Source organism: Podarcis filfolensis, assembly GCF_964270895.1.
Source record: "Podarcis filfolensis genome assembly, chromosome: 2".
NCBI lineage: Eukaryota > Metazoa > Chordata > Lepidosauria > Squamata > Lacertidae > Podarcis > Podarcis filfolensis.
In genome coordinates, this window is record NC_139605.1 from 73,983,497 (window position 1) to 74,006,228 (window position 22,732).

Here is a 22,732-nt window from a genome sequence, read left to right on the forward strand (position 1 = left end):
GTCCTTAAAATGGCCTTTTATGTGGCATAGATCCCTATTGATAGCCCCCAAGCAAGTTACAAGAAGGATTTATATGTGTACGTTCTACGCACATCCTGTTTGCAGAGATGCTGGAGAGAGTTTTCAGGTCTGCAAACAGTTCTTCGTAACGTTTGCAAACACAAGCAACAGTGACAGTAGATGTGAGAGACTGCATCTCACTGTACTCGTTCAGGCTAAACAGTGATGTTTCTGAGTTTGATTCCATTGAAGAGAGATGACAAGAGATGTGAAGGGTTCATTAAACTGGCCTCTCCAGAGACCTACCCTTGTGGATGAGGGCTACCCCTCAAGACATGCCCCCCACCTCACAGAGCTTTGTTCCTGTCTTCCTTTGCATATGGGAACCTGCAAATGATAAGGAAGATCCACCCTTTAAGGGATTAGGGGTTTAGTACAAATGTGTGATGTTACATTATGGTTTGTTTATATTCCACTTCCTGATCAAAGGCCCCCCCTGAGGTATACAGCATATTAATACAAAAAAATATATATACAAATGGATCAAAACAACAAAAAATGCCGCAATCACAAAATGCCAATCAATCACACTTGATATGTGTTTTGAACTCAGCCTAGTATACCAGAAGGAGTGTCTCCACCCCCATCATCCAGCTCCAAGGGTCTTCTGGTGGTTCCCTCCCTGCGAGAAGTCAGGTTGCAGGGAACCAGGCAGAGGGCCTTCTCAGTAGTGGTGCCCACCCTGTGGAATGCCCTCCCATCAGATGTCAAGGAAATAAACAACTAACTTTTAGAAGACATCTGAAGGCAGCCCTGTTTAGGGAGGTTTTTAATGTTTGATGTTTTATTGTGCTTTTAATTCTGTTGAGCGGCTGGGGAAACCCAACCAGATGGGTGGGGTATAAATAAATTATTATTATTATTATTATTATTATTATTATTATTATTATTAACCCTGTGGCAAACAGGAAGTGGGGATCAAACAAACAACCCCTATCTTTCACCTAGGATGCACAAACTCCTATCTTTCCCTCATAGCCATGGTTTCATCTCTCACCCAGGGGAAATGGGGAAGGGGAGCAAGGGAGACAACAAAAACTGGCTTTCTTTTGGGACCACTGATGTAACATTCAAATATGACATTGTAACAAGGGTGTTACTAAAGAATGATGCTTTCCTCCCACAATTTTCCGGCAGTCCAGATCCTGGGGATCTGTTTGTAAAAGGGAAGGAAGCAATAATATACTAATAGAGATTAGCATGAGCGAGACTTTAGAACCTCTTTTGTGGTGGAATGGTTGTTCAGCTCGGCAATGTTTAACTTATGTATCCTTTCATTGGCAAGAAAAGAAGATTTGTGGGGTGCAAATTGTATAAAATCACCAACTGTGGCTCTGCGGAGAGCAAGCTGACTGGATGAAGAGAGGGCAAACGTGTCTGGTTTCATTGCTTTCAAAAAGTGGCAGGACGGGGGAATATGAGCTTTGTTAGCTGAGTGTTTTTATCCCATGACACAATATAAAATATTCCCCACCCAATCCCAGGTCACTGTAATCTTATGTGTCCCTTTCTTCCAAATGTCTCTATTCCATTAGCATAACACTGTTCTTTTTAAAAAAAATGCTTCAAACAGATTTAGGGCTAAAATGTTTTCCCAGCAGGAGTCCACATCCACCCATGCAGCTGCCATTTCCCAAACAGCAATCCCTCTGGACTTGATCTTGGATGGATCCTGCAAGGGTACCCATTTCAGGCTGCAATCCTATATGCACTCACCTGGAAGGAAGCACCACAACCTCTGAGTAGACATATGTAGGATTGCGCTGTTGAGCAGTGAAAGCTCCAGCTAGATCAGTGTTTCCGAAACTTGGGTCTCCAGCTGTTTTTGGACAACAACTCCCATCATCCCTAGCTAGCAAGACCAGTGGTCAGGGATGATAGGAACTGTAGTCCAAAAACAGCTGGAGACACAAATTTCAGAAACACTGAGCTAGATCAATTGCAGGTGGGGTCTCCAACAAAATGCTTCCAATAACTCCAGAGTTGTTTTTTTTTAAAAAACATCTATAGTGAATGCTTTAATCATCCCAATATATCTGGTTACCCAAATCCATTCAAATCAATGAGTTGCTAACATTCAGGATGATGGGTAAAGGAAAGGACTCAGCCATTCAAATGTGGGCAAAAGGGTTCCAGCTGGCAAATGTTAGATTCATATGCTTTGTGTGCTTCAAGTTTCCTGCATCCTAGGTTGGCTTTGGCAACAGTATATTATTTGGTGACTGTAAAAGAGAAGCTGTCTTATGTAAATGCACATGCCTGCTCATAGCTATCGAGGTTCAGAAAAGGCTTAAGCATTCCGGTTGCTTGTTTTCATGATGCATCTGCATTTTTGCATGATACGCAAATGATATTTATGCAGAGGAGAGGGACATGCCACATCGCATGTCAAGAGCTCTCCACTATTTATGCTCAGCATGTCATTATATTTTCCATGCAAAACCCCGTTCCTCATTAAAGAGTAACAAGCTTCTCTGGGAAGGTTCAGGACACAAGTCTCTCACTGGCCAGTATCTTGCCTTGCTCCTCTTGGCCAAGATCTCTCATCTATTTATGCTCTGCCTCATGTGGAATCTTGTTCCTCCTTCAAGAGAAATTAGCTTCTCTGGGAAGGTCCTGGGCACAAGTCTTTCATTGGACAGGAACCATGCCCATCCTGCTCGCTATAATAATGTAGCTTCTTGTTTCACACCTTGTAAATGTCACTTGGGAGAGGGGAGCAGCAGCTGAAATTTGCAACGTACGTGACCAGCCACCTTTTCAATCTCATCTCAAGATCCCCACATCCCTTGCTTGACTAACCTGCTCAGATTTATCAAGGGGTATATATGGGTGAGATTGCACAAATCCAGTTTTATTATGAGCAGTCAAACTTTGGAGTCTAAAATGCTGAGAGGAAGATGCACTGTCACAGAGTGGAAAACACTGTAAGGGTTCAAAGATTTCAGGGTTATCTTCTTTCTCCTAATCCTATTGAGTCAAGCCCTCCTTCCCACTCCCAGGAAAACTGGAACCCAGTACATTTGCCAGGACAAATGTTTGATACTCACATGCCTGAGATATTTTTTTGAAAACCCAAAATCCAAATCCTTATATTCATATCTTTTTAAAAAAATCAACAAGGGGGAAACGTCTGTTCATGTGATGTTTATTTTATCTATATGTGTGGGTTGTTTCTATCCCACCTACTAACTGAATTTCTGAAAGCAGCATGCAGCTTATTTCAAGTACAATGAACTAGAAGGGCAATGCCATAGAGCTGAGCTCCTGACTGGGGCATTACTACTGCTTCCTGGGCAGGGCAGGGCTGCATGGACACACCTTAAGAGCCAATCCACAACCCCCACAACCCTGACCTGGCTCCTGCCCCATCCCAGTAAGCAGCAGCAAATGCTGATGTTGCAAAGGGAGCTCAGCACTCCCATCTCATCCCCCTGACTGCCGACCATTTGAGATTAGAGTGAGTACAGTAGGCAGTTTCTTCCACTGATAGTTGACATGCAACCGAAAGTGTCACAGGCTTCTATCAGCTTACTTTGCTCTACGTGCTTTACGAAAGCTGAATTTTTGCAACTATTTATATAAATAAGTCCCACCCAGTTATGCCTATTAAATGCCATGGTGGCATCTGTTTGGCACACAGGTTTTGTTTTCCAGTAGTAGTAGACTATAATTCTGTGCGTTACTGTTTCCTGGAGGTTTTATATGTGTTTGTTCAAAGACAGAGCAGGCCAACCCTGAAACAAAGTGTAATGTGCTGAATACTGGTGTGTACACATTTTCAGACAGAAGGCATCTGTCAGCTGAGCAGGTGAAGGAGGCAGCATTCAGCAAATTCCCTTTTACCCGCTGCCATCCTCCAAATCAGCTCTGGAGGGGGACCAAAAATCTGCCTCCTATCAGCAGAGCAACACTGATTGGATTCCACCCTGTGTGTGTTGCTCTAAATGCTCTTTTGATATTATAATGGCCTTTGTTTATCATGGCAGTGTTGTCACTCAAAATGCAACAATCTGCTTTAATAATACAGTATCCTTGCTGGGACACATATTTGCTTTAAAACAAAGTTCCACTTTAAAAGCACCAGTTTTAAAAGTGTAATTTTGTTGCATGTTCTTTGCCCCCAGGCTCTTCTGAAAATACATTGGTGCATAAAGAGGAGGGTATGCTGTGTCTCATGTCATCCCTGTAGCAACAGACTTGAGATCCAAAATTGTTGGCAGTAGCTTGTCACCCTTTCACAGCTTTAAACACACACAAACCACTTCATTCCTCCCCTTAATGTCACCATGTAGAGGATCCATGATTTCCCAAGTGGTAGAAAGAGAGTTAGTAAAATGGGCTATAAGTAGATGGTGCACTGACCTTGTGTGTCGACAGATCTGTCAATCAATATAGAAATTTCATAAAGTAAGCCTCTCTGCTGGCTCCATCCTGCTGTTTCCATCCTACCTAATAAGCACCGAGTATTGCTTCTCATTTACAAGCAATGGGCTCTGAGACCCCTCAGGTGAGACCTTCAAGTGGTCATTGGAAAGCCTGTGGCACCCTGCCAAAGAAGTGGAGTGGGTTTCCAAAGCATGCACCCCCAGCACTCAGCTGTGTGGGCCATCTGTAACATCAGAGCAGATAAGTAAATGACCACCAAAAGGGTCACAGGATAGAATTAAATGTTGCACTAAGGCAATATCCGCAAAATCATTTCTGCTTGCCAGACAGAACAATTTCCCCAATCCATGTCTGGGGGATTTTCTGACCCTCCCAATAAGATTTGGGGGAGGGCACAGGAGTTGTGTGGTGAGGGAGAAGAAGGGGGAGAGTCCTGTCATGATAATGGGACCTGTAGCATTGGAACAGGAGTAGGCAACCTAAGGCCCATGGGCCACAAGCAACGCACAGGGGTCATTTAACTGGTCCATGAGCCACCCCCAAACCAAGCTATCCGCTCGGCGAGTCTCTGCACGCTGTGCTAAACCGGCACGGCACAGCATGGGGACTTGCTTCTGCGGCACCGGAAAATGAATCTGTGCAGATGCAGATGCTAGAAATCATGGGTGCGCGTGCTTACATGTGCGTGCAGTCCAGCCCATGGAGGGATCTCCGCTGGAGTGAACCGGCTCAGGCCAGGTAAACCTTGCCGACACCTGCACTGGAATCTGCTAGTGCAACAACTGACTTCGATCCAGCTCATAGTTCTCCTGCCAACAATGCTTCATTGTGACATCATAGTCAATCAGCCAATAGCATTAAAAATGTGAGCCTATTGGAGAGGCAGAGAAGGTGAAAGTGAAAGTAAGATGGGAGAAAGGGATTGGAGGGCCTCATCCATAGCCTCACTTAATGAAGGGGTTGTTTGCTAATTGTAACATAGTGGGGTAAGGCAGTAAGAAGTTTTGTAGAGATTGCATTCAAATAGTAGTTTATGGCAATGCAGAGGTAAATTGCCTTGTGATACTCCCGTGATGCTTTCTGCTTATTTGCAGTTGTCAAAATACCCTTTCACTATGCTCTTGGTTTATACCTGCATGCAAATGCCTGAGAGACAGTGTCTTAGAATTCACTCTCCATTCTTCTGGAGAAAAGTTAAGAAACTGGGTATGCATCTCAGCAAGTCTATAAATATTTCTAGTAGAGCAACTTGGGGAATTGGAAAAGGAGGGGTCCTGGTACCAGACCATGCAAACAGGTATGCACGAATGGTTATCAAGAGCCTGGAACACATACCATAGAACAAGTGCTATCAGAACAGTATTGTGTTGTAAAGACCTCACATAGATTTCCTGGTGATTGCCAGCATTTCATAAACATGTCATCTGAAAGAAACCGAGGGGTTTGATCACGAGGAAGTAACATTTCCCAGAACGGGTTAGAGGAGCTAGTCAGCCGGTGGGAATCACAGCTCTTTCAAATTCCACAAACAATTGCCTTACATCTGGAGAAACATTTCCATCACATGGAGCCAAGTGTCTACAAAGGTTTCCTCACTAAGAGTCTGAATCCGTTTTAATCTGAAGGATTTGAAAACAATTTATTGCAAGCATTTAAATGTTCATATGCCAGGCAAGGAAGGATACCCTGTTTCATATCCTTTAATCTCTCGTCTCATCCCTCTTCATTACCACTACTCTTTGCATCATGTCCAAAATGATCTGGTCTAGATACTCAAAAAGAAGCATTGATTGTAGCAGCATGAATTTCTTATTTTAAATTGTGCAAAGCTATTAATTCAAAATGTCTCCCTTCAATGCGCTTCCAAATTTGCCATGCGCCAAATAGACACTAAAGGTCTAGTACTTATTATTTTATTTATTACCTATTATACACTGCCTTTCAGAGCTATGCAGCTTACGCCAGGCAGTTGCCATGAAGCAAAGTAAAATACAAAATTCACCAGGACGTAATAAATCTAAAAAACCAGCAGTAATATAGTAAATAGATGCTGTAGTAAATAAATAAAGCTGTGTACACGCTCCCATTTATTCTGCATACAGTGCTCTCCCGTCATTTGTTTGGGAAGCGGTGTACACACTTTAGCCAAATCTATATCTATCCTGTTATGTATGAAATACTGTGCTTTGAGAAAAAGTCTTAGCTGTGTTTTTAAGCTGGTAACATGAACACAGCTCAAGTGTTAAGAGTTTAATCAAAGGATGGTAATTATGCAATATTGCATAGGCGATCACACTCCATTCTGAGTGGCACTAGCTAAGGGTTTGTGCTGATACAGTTTGCAAAAAACAGCAGGAGCCTGTGGCTGAAATTGCAATTCAGGTGTCTCTTTGGGTTCTGCTCCAGAATGATCATTCCCAGCCAGCTTCAAAAGCATTGTGATGTTTTATTAGCATGGAGGTGGAGGTGAATGCTTGCCTGGAGGTGAGATGGCAAAGGGTTGCTAGCAGTAATCAAAGAGGAGGCTTTTTGCAAGAATATTAAATGTGACAATTGGCACTTAATGACTCACTGTGTAACCATGGCAGGAGGAGATGAAAGCAATTAGCCTCTCATATATGAGCCACAACAATATTCCGAGCTAATAATCAGCTATTGAAAGTACTGTATTTAATCCCCTGACATTCCTGGTTCAATCAACTGCTTTTCAGCCACCTCATCCCCTCAGTTTCAGATCTCATTTGAATGGTGGATAGAACAAAGATGGGGGGGTGAACTAGTATTTTCAAAGAGGCAGGTAAAAAATCTGGATGGACAAAGAACTTCCCTTTCCGGGCAAAGTTAATAAGCCGTTTGGGTGAAAATTATTGTTGATGTTTTCCCCTCCTGCAGTAGCACAACAAGAGGTTTTCATATATGAGAATGGCTGATTAATAATACACTGGCATTGACATGCATGTGTGAGCTCTCAAATGATCAAAGGTATGGTGTTGTGTTGTAACATTTCCCAACTAGTCACTCAAATTATGATTTTTTTTTGTATCTTGGAAACAATTGATTGTTTTTCTTTTAAACCCTGTCTTTTTAAACCATCTACTCCACCACCACCACATTATGATCCATTAGCTTTATTTAAGAACATAAGAACCACCTTGCAGGATGAGGGCAGTGGTCCATCTAGTCCTGCATCCTGTTCTCACTGTGGCCAGCCAGGTACCTACAGGAAGCCCCCAAAGTAAGACCTGAGCACAACAGCACTCTCCCCTCCTGTGGCTTCCAGCATCTGATGTCCAGAGACATATTGTCTCCCACTGTGGAGGCAGAGCATAACCATTGTGGCTTGTAGGCAATGATGGCACCCTAAAGGCTAACAGCATTATTGTGGCATAAGCTGTTGAAGCCAGCATTAGTTCACAAGATACTGTTAGGCTCTGTTCAATGGTGTTGCTCAGCTGATGCTGGCAAGGCTTCATGTAGTCATTCTACGTGCTCTCCCTCTCTCCAGCTAGGAAGTAGACACCCCCCCCCATTTTGTTTCCATTTTTAAGAAAAAGAATGTAAATTCAAGGCAAAGACTGGCCTTGTCACAAATCAATGTGAAACAATCACTTTAGGCAGCAAATTCTAGAGGGGCTACCAATCATCTGGTGCTGATTTACAGAGGATGGGGGGCTGTAGAGAAGAGAGGGGATCCCCCAAAATTGCTGTCATCCTAATTCCACTGATAGAAATCTTACAGGCATCAGCTGAGCAACCCCATTGGATAGAGTCCTAACCATTTTTGTGTGTGGAGCAGAGCCCACTTCAACAGCTTATGCCACAATGAAGCTGTTAGCCTTCCAGGTGCTGTAAGACTCCCTTTTTGTTTCTACAAGAACAGTAAACAAGGTGGGGAGATATATGGGGACTCTGTTTTCCCAGCCCCTGCTGTGTTGCATCTGTTCCACATTCTGAATAAACCACAGAGTTGTTTATTGTCGATGGGGGAGAAAGAAGATCCCTTAACTCTAAATTCTAAGGTACACATTGCTGTCTTTTTTAAATTCCTCCCCCACCCTCTTCAATTTGTCTGCAGGGTTTTTCTATTTCCCTGGCATATTGGCACCACCAAGTGGTGATGTTCTAATCTGCCATGGAATTAGTGCTAAATGCTTGGAAGAGGATAAAGAAACGACTTCTCAAAATATGAGGAGCGCAAACTGAATGGCGCACAAACTGGTCTTGTTTTCTGCTGCAGAGCCATGGAAGTTACTGTAAATAAATAAGAATTTTATGGCAAGCCAACGTCTCCTGCCTCAAACTGAGAATGGGGACTTCCCCAAACCTTTCTTAACAGACAGTATTGATATACTGCAGAAGACAAATGTCATCTGTGTACTGTGAGGTTCAACTTTATTCTAATGATGTTCTGGCCGTTTTCACACCTGCATGTGGATGAGGGCTGGCCATGGTCACTATTTCCCTCTATGCAAAAAAGATTGCATGAACTCACCCTCTGCCTCATTATAAATGTGGAGGCTTAAACTTTTCCCCTTTCCTCAATTGAGTATTATTGACATGAGAATTGCTGAAACTTGAGTCCAAAACAATATTGATCAGGTTGTCTTCATTGGGCATTTCTATCATGCCACAGAGTGTGTGCAGAGTAGACCACACAGATGGAAACACTGAAGAGATGCAAAGAGATCTTTGCAAGGTTTAATAACAAAACTCCTCTAACATACACCTTACATAGTGTCTATAATCGTCACCCATCCATCCACCAGGGGGGTAAGATACAGAGTAAAGCACATTATATACCCTTCACAATTGCTGACACAGCTAATTACAGCGACTTATCAGCACCTGCTACACTGCTACACAGCTGAAAAACTAGGTGAGGATTTGCACTCTGGCTTTTAAAGTGGTACACACGCTATGGAACAATAATGAACCCTAACATTTAAACAAACTATTCAACAGTCTTGGGCCTCTCTGAATCTCCTTTTTCATTATCGTTTGTGCTTATGGTAGTATCAGGGCAGTTATACATGACGCTGCTTTTGGTACTGTTTGTGCCTCCAAAGATTTTGAGGCAGGCATATGGCTTCATTTCCAATTGGTGCGTATCCCATACCATCCTGCTAAAATCCTTTAACTCCCCCCCCCCCCCCGTAGCTACTTTGCTTTAATTTTTTTTTTTTGCCCCACTTTTGTTACACCAAGAATGTCCCGCCAGAGGACATTAATAAAACAACATTGGGGGAACATCACAGAACAATGAAGAAATGATTGAGCTCGTATATATAAAAGTGATTGTATATAAAGTTCTATATGACTTGAGACCCAAGCTGTTGAGTCTCCATATGCTCCAACCCATAGCTTATGGTCTGTGGTAAAGGCCTTTCTAAGAGCACCACTGCTACAAATGACAAGGAGGGTTGGCTTTCTCTGTGGCAGCACCTTGTCTTTGAAACTCCCTCCCAGAGGAAATTAGGCAGTCCCCATCCCTGACCATATGCAGGAGGAACTTAGACCTTTTTAGTTGTAGCTTGTTCAGGGTCCTGGGAATTGTAGCTCTGTGAGGGATAAACTGCTGTTCGCAGGATTCTTTGGGAGAAGTCAAGTGCATATTGGATGTGCTTTGAATTTATGGTGTGGCTATGCCCCCGCAACTTCAGCAGGCCCAAAGGCCATCTGGGCACTGTCTTCCCCATTATGGTGAGATTGTTTGAATTTCTATTTCAATTATAGTAATTATTTCTAAATTTGCATCTGTACACATATAAAATTGGCATATGCAAATCTTCATCATCTTTTTTTAGTGAGGCATTTCCTCTCCTTTGGGAATGCAGAAGTAGTCACACTACTTTGGATGCAATCCCACTGGAACGGAGCATGTTCAAGTCCCATTCATGCACTTCAGTGGGAGCATTTGGGCCAAGCTTAATTTTCAGCTTAATTACATTTTTGGAACAGTGCTTTATGATTAATGAGATCCCATTTTTGTTTTGGAATGGTTTTCCTTAAGTTCCCTGGACAGTTTTGCATGCATATACTTTATTCTAAGTTCTCTTCATTCATTGCCCTATCATCCGTTCACTTAATCGCAACTGAACGGAAGAGTTTCTCCCATTAAACTTCTTTTCTTTACATCTTGTATTTGCAGCAGTAGGATTATAACAGTTTGGTGTCCTCTCCACCATTGGCCAGATTGAACTATGCCATTATAGCAGCCTTTCTCAAGCTTGGGTCCCCAGACATTGTTGCACTACAACTCCCATCATCCTGCTAACTAGGGATAATGGAAGTTGTAGTCAAGCAACAACTGGGGACCCAAGCTTGAGAAAGGCTGTGCTATTGTATACTTGCTTATGTTTGGATTCAGGGGACATACAGTAGCTCAGCTTTCAGAAAGTGTCTGTAATCAGGTGGATGCGTCAAAATCTTGACTGAATAGCAATGTTTATTCCAGCTTCAGCCTGAAACATAACTGAATGGAGGAGAGAGTCAAATAATGAGAGGTATATATATACCCTGAGATATTCAGGAGGGACAGGAAGTAGCATTCTTAAATATATTGACAATATATCACAGTCACATAATGTCCAAATTCCAGAGGGGTAGCCACGTTAGTCTGTTGCAGCAAGAACAACAAAAAGTCTTTTGACACCTTAAACGTGAACATTTTTTTAATGGCATAAGCTTCTTTAAACTAGAGTCCACTTCACCAGATGCACAATGTGTAATTCTTGCTGGTCAGTTATATATCTACATAAGGGTGTAAAGAGAAATGTTAAAGTTGGAGTTAAATGACAATGAATTCAAAAAGTTCCATCTGTGACCATTCCGTTAAATATATGCAAACTGATCCTTCACAGCATCAGCAACTGGCAACACCACACTCATCTTAGATAATACAACTGGAGTTTAAATTATTAAAAGTGAGTGCAGATACCCTTCACAACAGCAATGGTGATGATGGGGATAACAGCATCATCTTAGCACTGCTGAGTACATTTAACAGCAGCAGCAGAGAAGAATACCATTGTCTCTATTCAGACCCAAATGAATAGAATTGAACTTTTTGACAATTCAGCAATTTCATGCTGGAGTTTCCATTGGATGTTCCTTTGGTCCTGCCCTAACTACTCAGGGTGATATTTGAGCAATAGAATGTTTGTTTATGTGTGCAGTTTATGTGAGGGAAGTGGAACATCAGAATGGATAGAGGAAAAGAGACTTAGGGGAGCTATGTACTGTTGTCATAAAGAGCAGAAAAGGCAAGATAGGGGATAGGTGAGCTCTAGGATAGATCTAGGTAGAGCTGGAGGAGAGCTTTGCCTGAAACCCTGGAGAGCCACTGCCAATAGACCATACTGATCTAGATAAATCAGTAGTGGGCTGAAAAAGGAACCTAAAGGAACGGTGAGTGAAGAAGGCAGGGAGTGGTGGTGGTGGTGGTGGTGGTGGTGGTGGTGTAGGAAGCAATTGTCCTAAAGGCAGAAAGGATTGCATGCTGTCAGCAGAAGTATACAGGCAAAGAACAGGACCAAGCATCAAGAAGAGCAAAAATGTATTGAGAGATGTACTTATGAGTCAGTCTTTATGGCTGTTCTGAATGGTTTCATGCATGCTCTTGGATGCTGCTCAGTTCTTTAGATTGCGCTCCTTGCTGTTGGGAGGGATCATTTGGCCCTAGAGCAAAGGCAGGTTTGCATTAGGAGCGATCTGTGGTCAACTATAGGCAAGCTTTTGTTTTTGGGTCTGACTCAGTGAATGAATTTGGCCAAGTGTCATTCATGGGTCAAGAAGCATGGCCATGGGAGGTCATGGAACCTAAATCTCTCACTGGGTTACCCAGAGCAGCAGATAGCTAGAATTCCAGCTCAACATCTGATTTTTTGCTTCATGAGACAGATGTTTAGGGCAAAAGCATCTGTTGTGTTTTCGCTCTCTCACTCTGCATCTCTTCTTTTCATTCCTCGTTCATGCACAACAGTAAAAAGAAAAAGAAAAATACCATAATAATTAGGTTGTCAAACTCTTAATAATCTGTTTCCAACACAATCCAATAAATGGAATTTTTACATCATTTGCTGTAGTTTTACGGGGTAATAGTGTTCACTGAGGAGGAGAAGGCGATAGTTTATTTACCCTTTATACAGTGAAGAAAAGGCGAAACCAGAGAACAATTGTATGGTTGTGAGTGGTTCACCTGCATAGAGAACTAGGCACATCTGCTACAAAATTTGGTTGATTTTTATACCAGTTTAACACTCATGACTTGCATAAATAATCCTAGAACCTGCAGCTAGCTGAGGCTGCTAATTATGTCTTATTTATTAAAGTATTTTCAATGCCACTCTTCAGCCAAAGAAAGCTTCCAAGGTGGTTTCAGATTTATAATCTGAAAGTGGCACAAAGGGGGAAAAGAGAATAGGAGATAGGAGCAGGGAAAGCCAACCCAAACACTAGTTCTTATTTATAAAGCTTTAATAACAAGCTGGAATGGAAACAGTTCAAAGAGAGCATGAGCCAAATGTGGTTGGTATATCAGTTGAGCCAATGGAGTGACCCTGCTTCCCTTCCTCCCCCCTTGACTGCAGTCTGATGGAATGGCTGCTGTCAGGTGACAGCTGAGGGAAAAGGAAAGCTGATTATGCCTTCAAAGATCTATAAAGAGAAAATTTATAGCCCCCTACATTTCCCTGGAGGGCGAGAGAATAGCAATTAGACTATTTTAGATGTAGATGGGCCTTAAGCATTTAGTTTTCAGCCTGGTCTTCATGCTTTGGGGAACAGAACAGCCCTTCACAAAATATTAGCGGTCATTCTCTGTTTCATAAAGGGATTGTGGTCTTCTGAAAATCTGATTTGAAAGCTCTATGGTTACAAAAATAAAACAAAGCAAGTTAACAATGGAATTTTTTTTTTAAAGCTTTCATATATTAATGTAAATCCTTTCACACGAGATAGCTGAAAAATTAAAAAGTAAACTTACCCCAGTATTTGAAGATAAGGCACACCATAACCTGTTTATTAAAAAGATTTGGTACACTGAGAGAAAACACAAGGTTTGAAATATTAATTTCAAAAAGCAAACACTCAAAAGGAATCATAGGAGATATATATAAAATAACTGCAGAAGTGGAATCATCCCATCCTAGATGTCAATCAAAATGGGATACAGATATGCCTAGCAATATATCTCAAGAAAAATGGGCCTGGTTCTGGGAGAAACATTTCCAGATTTACACTTTGTAGGAGTTCAAAATCTATAAAATCATGCCTCATTGGTATCTGTCTCCAGATAGACTTCATAAAATATATCCAACAATAAATAATCAGTGTTGCAGATGCTCCAAATGTGACTATTTGTCATGTACTTGGAGGAATGTCCGATTATTAAATTATTTTTGGAGTCAGTATCAACAGAAAGAGATAATGTCCTTGGCTAAGTCCGCCCCATTAATCCTATTCTAACAATATTTGGATATCTCAACAGCATCATTCCAGAGTCAAAAATTGGTAGCCTATTTATTAACTGCAGCAAAAATTTGCGAAATGACCTTTATGACTAAAGTTACAACTCTTAATAAGAGTAAGAGAAGACATACAAATAGAATATAACTCTACCGGAAAATGGAGTTTGTTTCTACTATATGCAAGGTGCAAGAGCAAATAAACCATTATTCCTTGTTAAGGGACATATAGACATTAGAGAAAACTTTATACATTTAGTACAGATCAAGCACTTTATTGTGTTTTGAAGAAGCTTGAAATGTCTGATATAAGGATTTTTGTATTTATATGCATTAAATTTACTAAGTTTATATTTACCCACCTAACTTATGAATTAAGCTGTCAGCTGTCTATGTAATATTGTCTTCTTCTTATTCTCCCTTTTGTAATCTACCTTGCAAACTCAATGATCTGTAACAAATAAACTATTTTTTAAAAAAAGAATAACAAGAAGCCGTTGCACAAAAAAAGGAGGGGTGTGTGTGACAAACTGAAAATATATGAGGAAACTGCCAAAAGTTGAATGTTTAAAGAAAAAACCACTGGAGTTGGAGAAATGCCACACATCATTCTGGTATCTTTTGCTTTTAAATGAACATTCTCATTTTCTATAAACACATTATGTCAGGCACGTCGAACAGGTAGATCGTGATGTACCGGTAGAAGACCAGACATCTGTGGTAGATTACTGGTAGATCACTGGCTCACCCCAAAGAAGCTGAACAAGGAACAAGTTTTGTTCCCCTAAAAAAAAGGTCAACATTTTTGCCCTGCACCCCAAAAAACTGGGGCTTTCCTCCTCCCCAAAAAGCTCAATAACTTTGACCTGAACTCCCCAAGAGGGGGTAAATCACTGCCAGTCTTCAACTCTGTGAGTAGATCGCAGTCTCTTGGGAGTTGGCCATCCCTGTAGTATGTCATTGGCATACACAGAATGTGCCTAATCCACATTTTTTTAAGATCTAAAACAATTTCATTCATATACAGCAACAAGGCACAACAGTTTATCATTTTAGTTATTGGATTATTGCCTTAAACACATGCGCACGCACACAATTCCACTAACGCCCATGTACAGAAAACTAGTTTCAAATAATTTAGAATACTAAAAGCTTGATCCTTTTTGTTATCATCATCATTATTGTTTTGTTTTTTAAAAAAACAGTCTTGATTGCTTCACAAGTTTCATGGTGTGGGAAACTTTAATATGATGGAATTCATACAAATAGGCATGGCATCAATGTGTCGGAAGACCTTTGGGAGGAAAGGCAGGTTCGAAATTTAATAAAATGGCACCCTGGGACACAAAGGCATTTAGCTAGGAATGAATGAATCATGTTGCTTCTGCGTCAAAACTCACTGGCACACTGGATTTTTGTTTTTTCCTGAATTTGGATATCTACCTTTTAAATCTGGATTCTGGAGGGTGGGGTAGTCAACTGATCTTCCTCTTCCTTCGTTAAGAACAGATTTATTGTACCAACATAGGTTGATGCAGCTATCTGTTTACGCCAGCATGCTGCGCCTTGGTGAAAGCATAAGTCAGGCCCAATAGAGGGCATTGATGAGAACATTTCTAGACGCATGAATGATTATGAAGGCCTCCCCAAATATTTTTGAGTGGACCTCAGGATTTGCCATCAGAAATATGTGCATTTCCTGAATTTGATGCATAGTTTGGGAATTGTATTGCATTTCCTGGATCTGATGCATATTTTGTGAACTTTATACTTCATTAAATTTATGTATATTTCCTGAATTTGATGGTATAATGTGTCAACTATATAAAGGACTGTATATATGTATGACTTCATTTCCACGGGGGCTAGAGAAACTTATCTTAGGACCCCACAGGTTGAAAACATGCAATGTAAAACTAAGGAGTACAAAGGCTTAAACCTAGATCTTAAGGGGAACTTGCTTTGCTAAGTTCACCCAGCAAGCATTCAATTTTTGGCCGCTCCAGCTGTTAACTTTTCCCAACCTTTCATGCTATTTGACTACACTAGCATCCATTTATTCCAAGTTCACAAAGAACCTATCTCAAATCTATTACCTATCATTGGAGTGATGCCCCAGCATGGTTGTAAGATCAGTGTTGCTGTTCCAAAATAACATCTGGACGCTATCCTATTCTCTTAGTCTGCAGTGGAGGTTGCAATTGTTACCATTAAGTAGATTAAAATAACTGAATGTGTATTTGTTTTAAAACGTTTCTGAATTGCCCTTTCATTTAAAAATAAATAAATCCAGGGTGGTTTACCATAGTTCATACAACACAATAAAAGAGCAATAATCAATAACGTGGTTAGGGGGAGTAAAAGACAGCGCTAAAAACAGTTGCAGAAGAAGTGAAACACCAGAGGTTTAATGTATGAGAAAAGGGGAAAACATAGTACTTAAAAATGATTAAGATATCCGTCAAGTGAGCTTCTCTAAGGTGAGAATTCCACAAGTTGGGTACCACAGACAGGAGCACCACAATGTATGTTGTTTGTCATTGCGTTCCTCAGTACTATATTTTTTTTATGAATCAAAGGCTGCCATTCTGGGCATGCTTAGCTGGGAGTAGGTCTCACTGACTTACTTTCAGTGGCAGCCTGTAGGGTGATTCGCTAAACAAAACCGGCACCATTCCTACCCATATGTTTACATGCTGCAAATGGCCTCCACTCTCACTCCCCCCCCATCAGTGTATATGTCAAGTTAGTATGTTTGGGCCCAATGCACATTGGTTTCAGCTTACCTATTTTTGCCATTTAATTGTTCCAATTAGCACCCAGTTTGGAGAGCTTCTTCTGGAGCTCTTTGCTTTGATGCTTTATACCAGCCTAAATAATTTGGCGTCAGCAGCCCATGGTGAGGCATTCTTTGCCATGGACACAACAGCTAGTAAATAAGTGAGCAAACCACATGCTCAAGATGCTTTGCAGGGTGTGAATGTACATGGGGTATTCCTACACTGAGAGAAGAAAACCTCAATGAGAGACTGTCTTTGAGACCTTCGGAAGAAAGGTTGTATTGGTCTAAGACATGCTTAGACAACGCTGGGAAACCTGCAGCCCTCCAGAAATTGTTGGACTCCAACTCCCATCAACTCCAGCCAGCATGATCAATGGTCGGAGAAGATGGAAGCTGTAGTCCGGCAACTTCTAGAGCGCCATAGATTCCCCAACTCTGGTCTAACGTATATGGAAATTAGAAGAGAACAATGATTAACTCATTTCCCCCCCTCTCTTCCACAAGTATGAAATGCTTTCACAGATGTGGACCACTGTTACAATTGTAATAACTGAAAATCAATCCTTAGAAAGATTAACAAAGGAAGGCAGAGTACTGAGACAAGAATTTATTAGAACTGAATATGAGACTGGGTCCAATTATTAAGAAGCAAAAAAGAGAGAGAAAGTGATAAAAAGAGAAAGTAATATACTGAGAAATTACAGATAGCGGTTGCATTACGTGACTCAAGATTCCAGCATGCTATTGCTTGAATGCGTTAAAGCAGAAACGTGTTTAATTAAAATGCACAAAAAGATACAAGCAGGATGTCAATGTAGTGCTGCAGGGGAATATGAAAAGGTTGTCTTAATTATCTCCGTAAACTTGACAAGCATATGTCCTAATTTGCATCAATATTGTAGCAACCTTAACATCATAGTGGTGCTTCTCTTCTGGGTGACCTATTGAACCCAGCTGCAGCAGAGAGGTCATGGCCTTGGAACTCCTATACTTTTGAGCTCCTGCCTGCATAATATCAACCAGTTTGGGGAGCAAATAGTCTAACATTTCTCCAACGAAAATAGGGACACCCTAAGGAAAAGGAAGACATTCCGGGATCAAATCAATCAAAAAATGGGATGGCTTCTGTAAATCTGAGACTGTCCCTGGAAAATAGGGACACTTGGAGGTTTTGTTGTCCTGCTATTCAATACAATTTTACCAAACATCATACCTAAAGCAGGAACAGCAAACCTACAGTATATGGTGCAAAATATCCCATTCCCTCTTGCACAGAGCATTCATTGATGATATAGAAGTGCTTTGAATCCCAAAACATTGATTGTCATTAGGTAAGCCGTTAGGTCTGTTCACAATTTTTTAAAATTTAACCTGCTATCGATACTCCTGTGCTCTATCATTCTCCTACCATTGATTATCCAACCCAGTTCAACCCAGTTGTTTTTCCTCTCTCAGAAAGTTCCTTCATAATCTTAGTCAATGTCTTTTTGTGCAGGAGCAGCCCCATAACGCAGCTAGGGCTGATGAGAGTTGCGGTTCAAAGCATCCAGAGAGGACCAAGCTGGGAAATGCTGAGTTGAGGCAATGCATTAGATATGGCAGACCAAACAGACCCTGTATGTGAGGTCTTGCTTTTGTTGAATTTGGATTCTCATTTTTTTGAATGTTGGTTTCTCATTACAGACCCAGTTTGGGGTTTGAAAGAAACATTAGAAGTTGTTATGTGATGCCACCAAAATCAGTGTCGTGAATGGGGGCAGAAGCACAAATGTTAACTGTGACACATCACCCTTTGGGTGCTTCCATACTCCAAGCTGACCAGATTGTGTTTCTCTTTCCTCTGCAGAGATCCCTGGGTGCCCTGGAATGGTTGAAAGTTGAGCGGGTTAAGCTTTTGCCCTCCTAACCATTTGCAACTCTCAGAAGCTCATGAAGAGACAAGTCTAAGCTCTGCTTTACTTTTGTTGGCACAGAGGAACTTCGCATTCCTTTGCACAGGGATGAAGGGAAGGACAGCTAGCAACCAAGTTTCCAGGCTGTGAAGAAAACTGCAGTGAATGAACCATTTCGGGGATTCAGCTGTGAGAAGCCAAATCAGTTCTGTGTAACTACTGCTTGAGATAGGATTGGTGGAGCCTTCGCAGTGCAATAATAAAAGGCTTTCCTAGAGCTGAAGAACATGAGTTTCCAGAAGCAGGGGAAGAGTTAATGATTTTATTAACTCACCCACACTGTCTCCGCTGGAAATATCCTCAAGGAGCTGAAAAGCTTTGGGAAGACATTTTCCCATCTTGTTGTTAGTCTACTTGTGGAAGGGACATCAAATATCTGGCTTCCTGGTGAAGCCAGCAGATCGCTAGGATTGGGACGGGATCATTATGCAGCCCAAATGTGAAAAGAATTTGGGAAGTAATACACTGAGGAGCACTCTTGTAAAACCAAATTGGTTTGCAGTGCACATTCAAAGCTGGTTTCTGCTCCTGGAAGTATTTCGCCAACTTTTCCCCAAGCCAGCACTTGTCCCCATAGCCAAGTGGTTCCACAAAGACAGAAGTGAATAATCACCTTGTGGTAGGATTTCAAAAAAATTGACTCAACGTTTACCAAGGCCCTTATTCAGAGGCAGTTCTCAGTAATATTGACTTCTGTGCAATTTCAAGAGACCCCAAGAGACCAAGATTGAAAGGCAGCTTCTCTCAAATATATTTTTTTTAAAGAACTTGTAAGCAACCAAACACCCCTCATATACTGTTCTTGAAGCTAAGCTTTCTGCATCAACCTCCTGGTATCATAGGATGCCTGCGTTCTTCTTTTGGAATCTTGAGATGTCTGGCCTTGACTACTCAGCTTGCTCCAAGTGCTGATGATGTTTAACCCCTTCTGCCAGGAGACACTTCCAAGGCTTTGCAGGAAGGGAAAAGAAGCCTTGTTGAATACTTGGGAGAGACAGACCACTGCCAGAGAAGCTTATGTGAGGAGTCTGGAGTCGAAGTTGGATGGCCAAGGGTGGTTTCAGAAAAGGGGAGAATCTTTCAAGTTGTGGTTTTATAACAAAACTCAATTCCCTGTATATTACATTAACAACTCTGAGGTGTAAAAAAAAAAAAAAAAAAGCTTTCAAATGTAATCTGTTTCAGCCTGGAAGGCAACAGTCAGCTTAAAAATGCAGAAGAAAAGGTTCTTCATTTTGATGATTATGTTAAGGGCTTTGTCCCGTAAGATTTAAAAGATGCCTGGAGCCAAACCATGAATTATTGAGGCTTCTGTGTGTGTAGTGTCCTGTCCCTTTGACGCAGTGTGCAATATTGCTAAGGATCAAAAGACCTTCTACTGTCTGCAGCAAAAGAGAAGGAGAAACCCATGCTATCAACTGCAAGGGGGAATGAAGCTATCCATCAGCAGAGAAGCTAGTGTTCTTGCCATTGTGCATGACAAGTGATTGTACTGCCGTTTGCTCTCATGGACTTTGTGCAAGCATGAGCCTCTTATTCAATGGACCGCTTTCAACCCATTGGATTCCTAAATATCATGTGGGGGGGGGAGGAGAAGGGATTTGGGGCTCTGCAGGGCATGTTGCCTGTGAAATTAAGACACACTGGGCTTCCATGTGTGCTGCTCTAAAGTTGTGGTGTCTATTTATTTATTTATTGGGTAAGGATGAGTTCTGGTTTCCTCATCTTCCTTGCTATGAGGGAAGATGGTGCAAAATCTCACAGAGCAATGGGTCACTGGCTGCTCCAAAATAAAAAAACTGAATCCATTCTGTGATGGTGTCCAATATCTGCCATTTTCTTCTTACTTTGCTGGTCCAGAAGAGACCATGTCAGTAGGCTGGTTCTTCCACAGTGCATTCTATATCCATTTCTGCTTTCTTAGGTACACCATGTGTAGCATAAAAAAACCAAATTTGATTTAATGCTTAGAGGTTCTTTACATGCTCTCTTTGTGTACAATCAGCTGGCCTAGAGCCTCAGTGGATATAAACCAGGCCAGCTTCACTACAGTCTCTCTGTTTATCTATGCATATTTCTCCAGTGGAGCCGCTCAACTGTAGCTTCCTTTCATGCAAACTAGTTGTGCATTTGCTGCGTAAGCAAACATTTTCATTGGCCACACTGGCATTTAACCATTATCTACTACTACTACTAATTATTACTATTATTATTATTATTATTTATTTATACCCCGCCCATCTGGCTGGGTTTCCCCAGCCACTCTGGGCAGCTCCCAACAGAATATTAAAAACTCGATAAAACATCATACATTAAAAACTGCCCTAAACAGAACCAAACTAGGCAAGACACAGAAGACCAGTGAACAGGATCTCCTGCTTAAATAAATACATAAAAGCAGGCACAGGGCGATCTTAATTGGGACTATGGTGCTGAAGAGACAGGCTAACCTTTTCACCCCGTGCCATTTCCTCCATGTCAACTTCATTTTTAGAAGCTGCCACTACTATATCGGTAACATGTTTCCCCCCACAAGGTAAGTGGGAGCTTCAGGGGTGCATGGGTTCCTGCAAATTATGCAGGGAGGTAACCCTGCAACCAGCAGTGATCTGTGGCTGGCTGTACCTATTTCCTCTGATGCCCCATCTTCTCCAAGTATGCCTGACTGGGCTCTGGCCTTGGCCAAATCAAGTACACAGTCCTAATAAAAACCCTACCAGAATGTATCAGCTCAACACTTTCTGGCCTCTAACAATCTGCCTGTATGATGACCCAGGAATGTTGCCATACCTATTTAGAGATTATTGATGTGGGTTACCAATAATTCTCTACACTTGGCAACACTTGTTGCCAAAGGCCAAGATGCTGTTGTATCTATCCCTGCCATTCCCTAGTCCTTGGGGTGCCTAATGTAGCCACAGCTATTTTAGAGCTGCATCCCTTCATCAGGGACATTAATGGAGGTGGCATCAAAACAGCTGCTCAGCATGCAAAGACCACCAACAAAAACCCATGGCATGGAAGTTACATGTGTGGTCATGATGCTCTCCAACATGTGTATAAGAAAGTGTCCAGGAGCAGCTCACATTTGGGCAGTACAATCCCATCGGTCTGCTGTGCTATTCGGCACTAACACCAGCACAACATTGGTGTAGCTTCATCATTTCATCTTACTGATTTCAAACAGCAAAGCAGACAGCCAGATGATACCATTTAAAAGGAGATATAACGTAGCAGCATCCTGTTACGGTTTCCATTACAGCTCTCCTATTACCCTCCAGTCTTGGTGGTGTGCATCAACAATGCTCCCATGTTAGCCATGCACAGAAGGGAATGATCGATGCAGAGTGACCCCAGGATGCCACCTTTTCTAGGACTCATACAAAAGGGCAACCACAGAGATACTACACCATCCAAGGAAGCATAGACCTCTGTAACAAAACAGTCACAGTTGTCCAACAGCTGCTGTCAATAGCCCTGGACTCCAGGGTTCTCTGCAGAAAGATCTTGGACTTCTTTGTAGCACAGACATATCCAGACAACTCAGACAACCATGCCAAGCTTACACATGGAAATAACACAGCAAAAGACAGAGTTGGGCCTTCAGATCATGCTTCGCCAATCACATAGGTCCATTGGGAAGAAGCATGCATGGAGAACCCATGAGTGACTCAGGGAAAGGATTCGAGACCCATGAGTATCCATTCAAATGATCCATGCAGTGTAGCCAAGGAGAGAGTCTCATGCACAAGAAAGAAAAGGAACTAGAACTGGTGGCTCATGGGGACCAGGATCAGGAGCTACCTGCTAGCTCACCAGGATTGAAAAGCACTGGTAGGATTGAGTCTCACACCAGGGAGAAACATTGGATGGACACCGCAGCCCCCAAGGCAAAACTCATCTTTTGATTTCCTGGCCAGAAACAATGTTGTCAGATGCAAAAAAGTTAGAAGCAACATGACTAGAAACCCACACTTCCCATGAACAGAACAGTTTTGTTTTGTTTTTTCTACAAAGCCACAAAAAGAAAGATGCATGATGCGAAACTTTGTAAAGTTTTGGGCTCAAGCCACAGACCCAAACAT

General features: G+C 41.7%; 1 protein-coding gene across 2 annotated transcripts in view; it reads left to right on the forward strand.

The window, feature by feature from the left end:
• ADRB2 (adrenoceptor beta 2) overlaps nucleotides 1–20,457 on the forward strand; it is a 59,148-nt gene extending 38,691 nt beyond the window's left edge. The window contains exon 2 of one of the 2 annotated variants that reach the window (XM_083594141.1): nucleotides 1,351–1,443. In XM_083594141.1, the coding sequence (XP_083450267.1) occupies nucleotides 1,351–1,412 (62 nt within the window). In that variant the 3' untranslated portion in view covers nucleotides 1,413–1,443. Of the gene's footprint in view, nucleotides 1–1,350; nucleotides 1,444–18,541 lie in introns of those variants that run through there. The other variant, XM_083594142.1, reaches the window with a different exon arrangement.
• The last annotated feature ends 2,275 nt before the right edge of the window (nucleotides 20,458–22,732 follow it).